The following is a 12,886-nucleotide window of genomic DNA, read 5'->3' on the forward strand; positions in this document are numbered from 1 at the left end:
GGATTCGCGCATGTTTTGTTTACAGTGCGGTACTGCTTACAGTCCAGATTTTCGCGGCTCCCACAGCATACGTTACAAGCGGTCCACACTGTAATAAACTATGCAGCCCATAGCATACACCAATCGCAATATGCTTTGCTTATTACGTGGCCTCGTGGGGTTCTGAGAATCAGCAGATCTTGAAGCCTGGGTGAGGAGGTTAGGCAGAGACACTCCTTCTACTGCCCATCTGAATTTGAAGATTCAGTTCAACGACCAGAAAACCACAGGCAGAAGTGAGTGAACGCAAAATTTATTTAAAAATGAGGATGAGCTGCTCGACGCATACACTAAAACACGACTCCCAACACACTGTTGCCCTTCTAATGAAACAAGTATTCTACACGGCGTCCTTACATCAGGTATGCACGAAAGTTTGCCCCAGAATAGTCAATGCTGCCATCCACACACGCGACAAACGGGATTGGCTGATAAAAGTACCCGCAACTTGGACCGTGAACACCACTACTAGCACAACCGTCGTAACCGTTTCCACTGCATCTTTGCAGGAGTGGCCAAGCATGGCGGCGGAGCATGTGCACCGCCACGCTCTCAAAAATGCAAAACACGGTAGTCCCGAGTACACGTTTGTGCCCAAGTACTCGAGTACACTCCTAAAAACAGCAGTGGCATTGGATCCACCCAAATTAAAACCGACAGGATTTCTCTCTAAGTGAGGTACATCACTGGCTGCGATAGAAACTTTGGTTACTCTAGAGAGCAATGACACCTACTCACACAGCTCTCGCTTTTTGGTAGCCAGAAATGTACCAACCAGTCAAGCACCCTCAAAAATCACATCCCACCTCGTGCAACGAGCCTGCTTAGTTTTAGACTTGTGCTTGCCTGAATGGGGTGGCACACATTTCAGCAAACTGCCCTTGCACCATAAAGCCTGGGGCGCACACCGAAATTGGTGCAAATCCCGACTGCAAGAGATTCGAAGTTAATTTCAAATCGCACCAACGCATCCCAGCATCACTTGCTACAAGGATGTTTGTGGCTTTATTGAACCTTAAACATTTATTCACCCCCTCCCTCCGTCAAAATGGCCACAAGGCAACCATTGCAAACACAGACACACTTGCACTGACAAGCTGACAAACCGCACTATTCCCAAGAGATGACGAAAATGGCAGAGCTTATAGGCAGTGCGTTCCTCGTGGCACAAACACGACAGCGTCCAACTTATCTCCCACCTACCCATTTTTTTGTCTTTGTTGAAAAGGAACACAGAAGGACAACAACAAACGCGGACACCAAAATCTCCGATGGCCACAGGGGAGCAAAACCAAGGTTGCCTCCTGCCCTCAAGCTGCTCGGTGAGGGGGGAGACGACTGAGATACAATGAACAGGTTGTAAGCACAGGAGCCGACAGCTTTGCCGACGGAAGGCTCAGTTCTCCTCCGCCTCCATGGCCGGTTCGTCTGCGGTGGCCGCGGCCTGGCCGTCTGCCAGCACGTCCTTGTCGGCAGAGCTGTCGACGGCGGTGTCCATGGCCTCTGCGGAATCCTCTCCCGCTGCTGGGGCCACCTCCTCCGATTTCGACGCCTCTGCGCTCTCTCGAGACTGAAACGGGACACACGGGCGCTTAGATTGGGACAGCGGCAGGAGAGGAATGTGTGGCGCGCATTGATGAACAGTGGTGACACTAACCCTTCAGCCCACCACAAACGACATCCCTGGTTCAAGCTGCTGAAATTTTGATGACCAAGGCACTAATTAGTGTGTTTTTTGTTCTCGCCAATTGGGCAACATGCATTGAAACGTAAATAGAAAAATTACAGCACTTTCATTACCCCCGCAAAAGCTACATTTAGAACAGGTCGTAAGATTAAAAAAAAAAAAGGAACATCTATCACCACCAACTAACAGAAGGCACTTTAACAGCTAGACGGATCATGAGAGCAACACAGAATTAACCTAGGCCCACGCACAGTGTAGCTACATCGTTTATTCGAATGTACAACGTTGCACTTTTAGTGGTGCAACATGTAGATTTCACTGAACATAACTACACCGACCTACTTCTTACGACGGATCACCGCAGCCCTGGCAAAACACCCCATAGAAACAACGCATTAAAGCCCCCGATGATATGATGCTCGGGTGCACGCGGCCCGCTTCATATGCCGGACCCTGGCACGGTTAAACGGGCGTTTTTCCCATCTTTTACACCGCTTCGCCGCCCCGTCTCGACCTGTCTTTATTCTCAATCCCCATTTGACGCTGCTTGATGTGCAAAATTCCGCAGGCGGGCCAGACCACTTGCTGAAGAGATGCAAGCAAGCAGGCGGGTACTCGCGAGCAGGAGGTAACCTTTGACGACCCCACGCAGCAGCAGTACGCCAATGCACCAACCACAAAAAGTCAAAGTTCAGGTGGCTGGCGGACCATGAATTTGAAGCTCCCATCAAGCCACCGCTGAACGCGAAAACACACGATGCAACCCCATGGCGATGACCGAACACCCGCTTTCTTCACACGCTTGATCCAAGTTTCTTCCTTTCACAACGCTCTCTCTCCTTTCTTCTTATCAGTGTCTTTCAAAGCGGCCTTGTGGCTGCACTCATTTCTTTGCCGCTTTTCTCTTTTCTATCACCACCTAGTACAATCGTTCGTTTCACTTAGCCTTGGCAGTTTCACACCCGCCTTTACCCCCTCTCGACTTGCTCGACCACGTGGGACTTATCTCTCGCGTGTTTGGCTGGCGGACTATAAGCAGCGCCAGACGGCACGGGGGTTGCGTAGTGCGTGGCACTTGGCTGGCGGGTAAGCTCGGACACCACAGAGTGGAGGGAAGGGGGCACAAAATAGGCGCTTATTTTTACAAATTTTTTTAAACTCTGGATTTTAGCTAAGAGTTCGCAAATCACGCGAGAACGCACTAAATGAAGCAGTTTAAACAAGTTCTTAGCCCACCTGTCACGTGAGGCCGTCCACCAGGCCAGCATTTACCCGCACCCCGGTCATACAGCACTTTTGCGCGGTCCCCTAAAAGTTGCGTTATCGGGGTTCCACTGTACTATGTTAACTGTACATTTGCTTGCTATCGTGCAATGGTAATGGTTACACACGATGTTGTAACAAAAAACACCCACAAGTTGTAGAGATCCAGACAAACCCAAAGCCTGTCTCTCCCTGGCTATCGTAAGTTAAAATCTTAGCTTCCACCAACACCTTTCCTTCCAAAGAATAACTCAGTGTAGGCTTAAAAGAACTTGGCGCACCACATTGGTACACAGGAACAACTAATTAAGCCTGTCTTAAAAACAAGAGTTAATTAGCCAAATAAAATTTGGAATGACTTGAGTTTTATTCTAGGGGACAAATGCAGGGTTCCCTCCCATAGAAGCTTACGTATTGACAGGAGCCAGGAATTGTGTAATGTTTACCACTGTGCTGTGAACTAATTATGCGAAGTACATAAAACTTGGCTTAATGATAGGGTCATCTTAGAGGCCAATTTCAGCACAATCTCTTTCCCAAGGTACCCACATTAGATGGAAAGCTATAGAGTATTCGCTACAAAACTGGAGACAAAAATCTTTTCTAGTCGACGCGACGCACAGATGTACGGACATCAACCACTGCCAGAGGGCAGCTGCGTACAGCTTTGCTGTAGAAACAAATAACAGAGCCCTTCACAACTCTCACGTGGGATGCCCAGCAGTTATATTTCTCAACAACATCCTAACACCTCCTACAAGGCATGTAGTAGTATGAGACGGTTTAAAAACGGGCTTCACCCCGTTTAAAAAGCAAAGGTTAAAAACGGGCATCGCCCCAGAACGTACCACCGCACCCTCCTCTCCCTCCTTCACGAGGTTCTCCTCCACCAGCACCGAGGTGGAAGAAGGCTGCTCTGGTTCCTCTGCGGCCGGTTCCTCCGTGCGTGGTGGCACCTCCTCCTTTGGTTCGGCGTGGAACTTCTTCAGGGGTGGCTCCCCGAGATCGTCGTCGTCCTCGCAGGGCGCCTCTGCAGGGACGCTCGAGTCACAGCGGGTGAAGTCGGACGCTGGCCCCTCACTTGTAGCTGGTGGGTCGACCGGCTTGTTGGACTTGTCGGCTTCGACCGGCGGAGGCACGGCGTCTGCTTCCGACAGGTCTGGTGCCGACTGTGACGGCTCTGCGATGGAGACGCGCAGTCGGTTAACAGTGTCACCACAACACACTTTCAGACGCATCCGGGCATACAAATCACGCGGACCACATAGAGCGTCCGCACCATAACGCTCGGTGCACCTGACAGGTTAAGTGCTGATGAAGGCAAGACACTGATAGGAAACTTTTCCAAGCCCTGCCTTTTGCCTCAGTTAAAGGGACAGACAACCGATTTTTGTTGCGTATATGTTCTCTAGCTCATATGAAAGCCAGCGTTTTATATAGCCCGGAAACCACAAGCAATTTCTAAACAAACTCGCAGAAATAATTTTAATTTTGCAGCAAACTTTCTGAAAACGGAAGGGTGGCGGTTCGTAGTGTCGAAACTTGGCACTACAATATGTGTCCCTGTCACGTGACCTGCAAACCTAGCAGCTACTGTAACTGCCTAAATGTTTATTTACGTATTGGAAACCTTTTAACACAAGTATTTGTACAAACTTAAATTGTATATGTATTTTTTAGCATTATTTTGGAATTTTTTAAGACATGCCGCCCGCCGCCGCTGGGTTGCTCTCAGCGTGGCTAACTGAGCATCCATGCCCAGAATCAACGGCAGCGTTCAGTAAACAGAACCAGTGAAGGAGCTTTGACGATTCTGCCTGAGGCAGAGGCATTTGTTCTGCAAAATATTTGATTTCAGTTTCAAAATACGCCAACGGCAGCTTAAAATTAAAAAAAAAAAAAAAAAAAAAAAAAAAAAAAAAAACGTCGCGCCCGGGGAGAATCGAACTTCCTGCCTCCACAACGTGAAGCCAGATTTTACCTATCGTCTATCCCAACAAATGGCGCATTCGTACAAAATAGACTGTTGCATTAAAAAAACACATAAAGGAACAGGAAAGCCTGCGATTCAAACTTTTTTTGCTGGGAACAAGTTTTTAGATGTCGTTTTTCATTTCGCATACAGACAAAAGTATATTGCCGAGCTACTCTATGTCATGGTTGCCAGCATTAGTTTTGGAAAGGACACATACGGCTCGTAGATAAAAAAATTCGATTTAGAAAGTTCTAGGACGTTATCAGCAAAACTGTTTCTTGTCACGGTGCTTTAAGTGATGGCCTTTCATTTGAGATAGAGAATACATACTCGACAAAAATTGGTTGTCTGTCCCTTTAAAGGCTGTTCAGAATGGCTTTCCAAAACTTTAGAGTAACTACAGTACGGGGCATATGACTACACAGTCGAGACAGTTTTTAGCAAACCTGATGGCTACCGGAATTTGTTTACTAAAGTAAGAGTTACTATGGTCAGAGCCACTTGCCAGTACAGACCTTCCACTTTGTTGTTGTTGTTGTTAGGGCTAAACTATTCAATTAGTGAGCAGCAAAAATTGGCATGACATGTTCCCAATTCCAAAAGTGAAAAAATAGTCAAGGCTTACGCTTTTCAGCATCGTCAACATCATTGCAATCCTCGGGCGCAACCTCAGGCTTGGCCTCCGAGACCACAGCGCCCTCCGAGTCAGCCTCGCTGGGCACCTCGGCAGCAGCCACGGGCGTGTCCTTGTCGCAGACAGCTGCCTCCTTTTTCTTTTCCTCCCCAGGTGAGGTAACTTCCGCAGGCTCAGCGGAGGCCACAGTGGGCTTGCCTTCTGCAGAAGCCGTCGGCAAGGACTCGGCCGCGCTCTCAGCTGGTGGTGCTTCTTCAGCTGAAGAAGCCGCGGCCTCGGAAACCTCCTGAGGAGTTTCCTTTTCAACTTCAGCCTGCGGCTCCTTCGCTGCTTTGGCTTCTTCGCTGGCTTCTCCACTGGCTTCCCCACTGGCTTCTTTGGCTTCTCCATTGGCAACCTCTTTGGCTTCCCCAGACTCCTCAGGTGGAGGCGACTTGGTCTTGGGCTGCTCTGCAGAACCGGCTGCCGCCGCCGCCTTGGTCTCAGTCTCCTCAGCAACCTCTTCCTTGACCGGCTGAGGTGCATCACCCGAAGAGGCTAGAACAAGAACGCAAAGAGGCAACCAACGTGTAAATGACAAATTCGCCGTTCAACGTGCTGAAATGGTGCTTGGGCCGTAAGACATGCCACGGGGAAAGGAACCCGATCCATTTTTGCCACCAGTGACACTTACTCTGCATCAAACATTGCATGCACGGATGTCACGGACCTGTCACTTCCCTCAGAAGGCTTTCGCGGCGTACCAAGTGTTCGACCCAACACAATTTTTGTTTTTGGCGTTAAAATGCACCTACCACTACTGGGAAGTCTGCTTTCAACTCAATGCACAAAATGAAAATTCAAAGCCATTCCACCGTTTCAGTGGAAACTGGTCTCTTCTGGTGTACCAGAGTCATCCAAACATTTGTGGTCACTCCAAACGCTGCCAGTGGCTTCACATTAAAAGTGATCCTCTGGATTCCCCTTAACACTTTCGGTTATGCGCATAACCACCGCATCTGAGTGCACTAGGCCCGCTCAGACTGAGAACTAACCCATAAACCCAGGGTAGGCCATTGGTGCGCCTAACAGGGCACATCTTCAAACTATAGTACCAGAACCCAAATTGGAGTCCTTGTGACACCATCAGATGACAAGTTGACTCCTTTCAGACACTGTACCACGACCCACTTGACAGACCGTGCCTAAAAAAACGCACCTGAGCTCGTGGTGGCCTCGACAGTGGCGGCGGAGACAGCGGGAGCATCGCCGTTGGTGCCCGGGTCATCGGCACAGATGCCCTCGTCCTCACAGTGTCCATTCTCCCCGTCCAGGCGCCCAAGAGGTTCTTCCGCCGTGTCGGCAAAATGGCCGTTGATGGCACCATCCTCAGCACCCGGGATCCCGTTGACCATTGGGGTAGCTGCTGCATTGGCTTGTTGGCTGGAAGGACAGGCAATGCCAATGCTGCCGGCCGCAGAGCCACAAAAAACTCTGGAGGAAATCCATGCCATCACCTTTTCCGTTGAGTATTTAATCAATTTAAGAACTCTCTTCAGCCAATTTGTTCGCCGCAATATGCTCGCCTGGTGAACTTAGACACATTCAAGCTGCATAAAAACCCACTGCTCTCAATTTCTTTTAAAGATGGCTCCGTAAAAAGGAAAATTGGAGAACGGTGTCAGCACGAGTGTGCCAGTGACAACCACGCCAAGAATAGCGACTCAAAATGATCACACCAAGCTGCAACTCTTGTTTGTTTCACAGACGCCGAAAGTTTAAACAAGAACCATTAAAATAAAATGGGTGTTGCAGGTGCACAAGCGCACAGCAAAGACAAAGCTTCGCTGCAATTGCGCAGGAAGAGAGAAGCGAATGAGACATACGCAAGGGACTTTGGCTCAATGGTGCTGACGACCAGGACGTTCTTCTCCACGCCCCGCATGAACTTGTCCGTACGCTTGTAGTGCTTCCGGGGGTCGACCACCAGTTCACACAGCCGCTGAATGGTGAAGGGTGCGCTGAAGAATGGACACGTGCACAAGGTTAACAGCAGCACCACAATGCGTTCACCTCAGCAAACGCAGCATAAAACTCACAACTCAACAAATCCAACTGCAATTAACATGCACTGCAGGCGACGTGCATAGAACAACTCAGAAAAATTCCATACAGAAGCGTTCCCACACCACCATGTCCCCCAATTCTTGGCATTAGAGAACCCTTGGTGTTTGGTCATGGCCCATGAACATGGTGCTACCTCCTTGTATTTCATGTGTTTGCTCCTTATTTTAATGTTTGCACTGTTTGCACCAAAATGTGCAATGCACACACACACACACACACACAAATATGGGAGGGCATTTCCTGTTTCAAATAGCCACACAATATCATTCAAACTTCCAAATTTGCACTACTATATATTTGACAGTAAACTTGCACTATTTTTTGTTCTCAAGATAGAGCTAATCACAAAAAAGTAAAATGACCCTGGAAACAGGTGTTAGCTTGGACAGATCTCAGCAGAACGTCCCTAAAACAAGCCTTGTAAGCCAATTAAAGATGTCAGCAACTGATCTTAGCCATGCTGGCATACTGTTGCACTGTTACCAACCCCAGAGTAATCGTACACTAAAAAAAAAAAAAAAAAAAAAAAAAACTCATATTAACTCAGACGCAAACAAAATGACAAACCCTCGTGACCAGAAGTTGTTCAAAGAAGACATCATGACCTTCTTGCTACAAAAAAAAACTCATATTAACTCAGACGCAAACAAAATGACAAACCCTCGTGACCAGAAGTTGTTCAAAGAAGACATCATGACCTTCTTGCTACAGAGGCGATGCAGCAGTTTTATTTTTATGTCACGTTAAATTATACGACTCTTGAAATACAATGTGTGAAGTGTAAGCAAGGGGGAGCGGGGGCACCATAGCACACACGACACAATTTTTTTATCGCTGCAACCGTCAGTTTCTGAACACATGTGCATTTATTTGTACGTAAAACAGTTGATTTATAGACCGATAGAACCTGTAGTTTCTCCGTCCTGTCCCTTATTACAAAAATCTTACATACCCGTAAAAAAAAAAAAAAAAAAAAAAAAAAAAAAAAAAAAAAAAAAAAACGTGCCAGCTGCTAGACAGTTAGCACTTACATTACATGACCTGCAGCCCAACACATTCCCCGCAACACGGCCGGCTAACGTGGCTGCAAAACTAAGCAAGGGCTACGGGAATTCTTACGACTCTTTTCCCTTTCTGACCACTGTTTGCCAAGAGCAAAGCTGAAAAACATTACTAACAGAGTGAAAAAAAAAAAAAAAAAGGGGGGGGGGGGGGTCAGCATCTACGCAGCACAGTGGTTGCTGCCTACCTGGTGAAGTTGTTCACTGCCTCCAAGACCTTCTCCTTCATCTCGTCGAATTTGAAAACCTCTACATTGGGCAAGGCCGGTAGGTCGTCCGTCGGCGACGTCTTGTGGAACTCGTTCATCACCAGCTCCAGTTTCCGACACAGAAGTGGCCGCAATTTCTGCCACGAAAACCTAAGAAGCAAGTGTGACGCCGCAAATGGTTTTATTAAGATCTTAACACTTCAACTCAAGGTAGGCACATCAAGTACGTTTAATAGGTATCGAAAAAGTCAACGACACACTGGAAGTTTTGCGTTTTAAATTATCTTATGGCAGGTCCCACTGGCCAATCTGAGACATTTTTTTTTTCTCTTATCGGCAGTGTGTTGCTCATGTTTCAGTGGTGCTTGTAAGGTGCTTTTCTAGCAGCTCCCTCTTTTTACCTTGCGGTAAACTTGGAACTCAGCCACCATCAATTGCAGGCCATTGGTGAGCTTAGATTTGCTTGTTCTACATCGATTGCAAGCCCAGATCAACCAGCAATGTTCCCCGTATTTAAAATATTTATGGTGTTTACAGCTTGAATGGCATTTGAAATTTCGAAGGTCATTTGACTCGAATGTCATTTCAAACGCTCGTATAGCACAGGTGTAATACCCCAGCTACACTAGGGTTCGAATGTCATTTGACTCAAATGGGGTGCTTCGAATGCCATTCAGAATCCGCTGTGCTACGCTACAATTTCGATGGCACTTGAAAGCTTTCACAATTGCTCGCCGTGCTGTAGTGGCGCTGCTGTTGTCCCGTTCCGTTTTCCTACAATTATACAACAATCAAATTGAGGAGTAGTCTAACACCCGTGCTACACGAGCATTTGGAAGGTCATTTGAGTCGAATGACCTTCGAAATTTCAAATGTCATTCGAACTGGAAGAAGTTCTGTCGATCTACACGACCATTCTCAAAGGCAGTTGAAAGTTTCGGCATTTGCATGCCATGTTGTGGTGTCGCCACTGCTGCCATGTTTCGTTCTTGGCGAAAATTTAATTTTAGAGTTAAAACGGGCAAAAAAGCAATTATTAGTGACCAAATTGATAACGATCTACAAGCGCGCACAAAACATGCACAAGGCAGCCAGTTTCTTTTTGTCTTTTTTCGCACCACTGGTGTTGAGAGTACCAAGTTACATCGTAATCGTTGAGCGAGTGACAGAGAACGAAAACAAGTGAACAAGTGAAAAATTATGAAGATCTTGCACTTCAAACACAAAGTTTTTCTCGGAAATAATTGTTTTTGTTATTACGGCGTGCAGAAACTGAGCCCGAGGGTACGCCCGTTCTTGTTTCAAAGGCCTTTGAGTCTCTCAAAGGTCAGTTGTCGTGCTCCTTTGACTCAAATGCCATTTAGCCAAATTCCTTTGAAAAAACGTCGTGTAGCAGCTCAAAGGTGTCATTTGAGTCAAATGACATTCGACTCGAAGGCCTTCGAAACGCTCGTGTGCACGGGTATAATACCCGTGCTACACGAGCGTTTGGAAGGACATTTCAGTCGAAGGACCTTCGAAATTTCAAATGCCATTCGAACTGGAAGGAGTTTCGCCGATCTACACGGCGATTCTCAAAGGCAGTTCAAAGTTTCTGCATTCGCCCGCCATGTTTTGGTGTCGCCACTGCTGCCATGTTTCGTTCTTGGCGAAAATGTAATTTTAGAGTTAAAATGGGCAAAAAAGCAATTATTAGAGACCAAATTGATACCTATCTACAAGCGCGAACAAAACATGCACAAGCCAGCCAGCTTCTTTTTGTCTTTTTTCGCACCGCCGGTGTTGAGAGTACCAAGTCACCTCGTAATCGTAGAGCGAGTGGCAAAGAACGAAAACAAGCGAACAAGTGAAAAATTATTAAGATCTTGCACTTCAAACACAAAGTTTTTCTCGTAAATAATTGGTTTTGTTATTACGGCTTGCAGAAACTGAGCCCGAGGGTACGACCGTTCGCGTTTCAAAGGCCTTTGAGTCTCTCAAAGGTCAGTTGTCGTGCTCCTTTGACTCAAATGGCATTTGAACCAAAGGCCTTTGAAAAACGTCGTGTAGTTGCTCAAAGGTGTCATTTGAGTCAAAGGACATTCGACTCAAAGGCCTTCGAAACGCTCATGTAGCACGGGTATAAGGCAGTAAAATGATATCAAATTAGAAGAGACACCACTTTTGACTCTATTGGGGCTGCTGTTTTGCGTAGTTTTATTTTTTTTTTGCAACTGGCCCACTGGTTTTGAGAGTATGAAAATTAAATGGGTTGATTTCATATTTTAAGTAAATTAGCAGTGAACAAAGTTCCACAACCAAAAATATTTTGTTTGTTTTACGTACGGAAGTGTTATACTTTTTATTGCCGGTCGAAGACGCTGCATGCGAGTGCTAGAAATGGCATTTGAAATCCCAAATGTCTCTCTCGGTGCTCATTTGGCTCGAATGTCAGTTGAGCCGAATGACATTTCAAAACCTAGTGTAGCAGGACAACTTTCATTTGAGTCAAATTACATTCGGACGCTAGTGTAGCAGGCATACACGAACTAGTACACAGCCTAAACACAGCAGTTGGACATGTGCTGAGTAGCAGCCAAAAGATGACACTTGAAACGCTCGGAGTCCGAGACCCAGCTAGAGGTAGAAAAGGACCTAGCGCTTATGGCCTGTACGCTGCTCTCAACTTTGTAAACACACTGCATGAATAAAAGTGGCAGTTGATCGGCAAACTATATTACAAATCAGACAACCCACAGATTAATACAGCAGAGTGACAGCAGAAGACCAGACAAAGCTCGCGGCAGTCCGCGACCGAGCGACCTTTTTTTCTACTCCGTCGTTTGGGCTATGCGCCGCTTGGTTCCTTTGTCTAGCAAAGCGGAGCATACCCACGGCCCGCCGTAGATTCAGCAGTGCCTTTATCACCATGTTTCGGTGTCATACTTAGCGTCACTAAATAATATTTAGTGACGCTAGTCATACTTGTTCCGTATAAGCTCGTTCGGTGTCCGTAACAATCGTCTGCGCTGCGGGCGCTAGCTTTATGTATGTATGAATGCTAATAAAGTATTATTCAAAAGTGCGGCATCGAAGCTCTATCAATATGACTTATTTCCACTGCTTACAATGGGTACATATTCCTTTGAATCTTCATAAACAAGCAACTAGCTTGCTAGCACACAACAAACTGCCGGCAGAATCGTACTAACTTGGAATGTACTGTTCGCGCCCTTTTGACCAAAGTTGTTATTCAATGGGCAACGAATATGAGCAGACCATGATTCCGAGATTTCTTTTTTCTTCGCAAATTTCTAAGCTTAAAGAACAACGCAAGGCAAAACTCAGTTAAAAAAAATAGAATGCGCACTTACAATGTGTCTCCGGTCTTCGCGATGTGAGCGAGGTATTCATCCAGCACCGAGGGAATTTCGGCGGGCTTCTGGTTGGCGAAATCTGTCAAGTAAAGGGGGGAAACCGTCAGAGACAACAAATTCCAGCACGATGAAGACTGAACAACATCCAGATGCAGTCAGCACTCGCGCGCGACGTCGATGAACTCGGGGGGGGAAGCACGACAGGTCAACGCGCGGTGTCCCGAATGCCAGAGGGTTCGAACATGGAAATGACAGCCTCAAATTTCGGGGCCACTACGTTCAGGCGGTCGCGCCGTCCCGCTTACCCGTGAGCGCGTCCAAGACAGTCTCCTTGCTGCAGTTCATTTCGCAGCCGTGGTGTGCGCGTTTTTTCCGCAGAGCTCTTCCAAGTTCCACTAAAAGCAGGAGCACATGCACACACCGCCGGCAGCTGGGAGCCTCTTACGACAACAAAAAATATGGCGGCCGCACACTCGTGACGTCACGTCGAGGCTCGTGACGGAAAGCGAAGTCGAAGCGCGAGTCGCAGCGCGCCTTTTCGGGGAGAAAGAAAGAA

At 47.1% G+C, this 12,886-nt stretch overlaps 1 protein-coding gene across 1 annotated transcript; it reads right to left on the bottom strand.

Annotated features, from left to right (window-relative positions):
• Positions 1-276: 276 nt before the first annotated feature.
• Positions 277-12,815, bottom strand: LOC144159098 (uncharacterized). Its single transcript, XM_077690374.1, has 8 exons — positions 12,636-12,815; positions 12,328-12,409; positions 8,954-9,124; positions 7,464-7,598; positions 6,797-7,020; positions 5,590-6,135; positions 3,838-4,169; positions 277-1,609 (listed from the first exon to the last, which is right to left on the bottom strand). Exons 1-8 carry the CDS (start codon positions 12,673-12,675, stop codon positions 1,436-1,438), a joined length of 1,704 nt encoding a protein of 567 aa, XP_077546500.1. The 5' UTR covers positions 12,676-12,815; the 3' UTR covers positions 277-1,435.
• Between the last annotated feature and the right edge of the window lie 71 nt (positions 12,816-12,886).

The sequence above is a fragment of the Haemaphysalis longicornis genome, unplaced genomic scaffold, assembly GCF_048455015.1.
Source record: "Haemaphysalis longicornis isolate Haplotype H1 unplaced genomic scaffold, Haemaphysalis longicornis Haplotype H1 scaffold_10, whole genome shotgun sequence".
In the NCBI taxonomy this organism is placed as follows: domain Eukaryota; kingdom Metazoa; phylum Arthropoda; class Arachnida; order Ixodida; family Ixodidae; genus Haemaphysalis; species Haemaphysalis longicornis.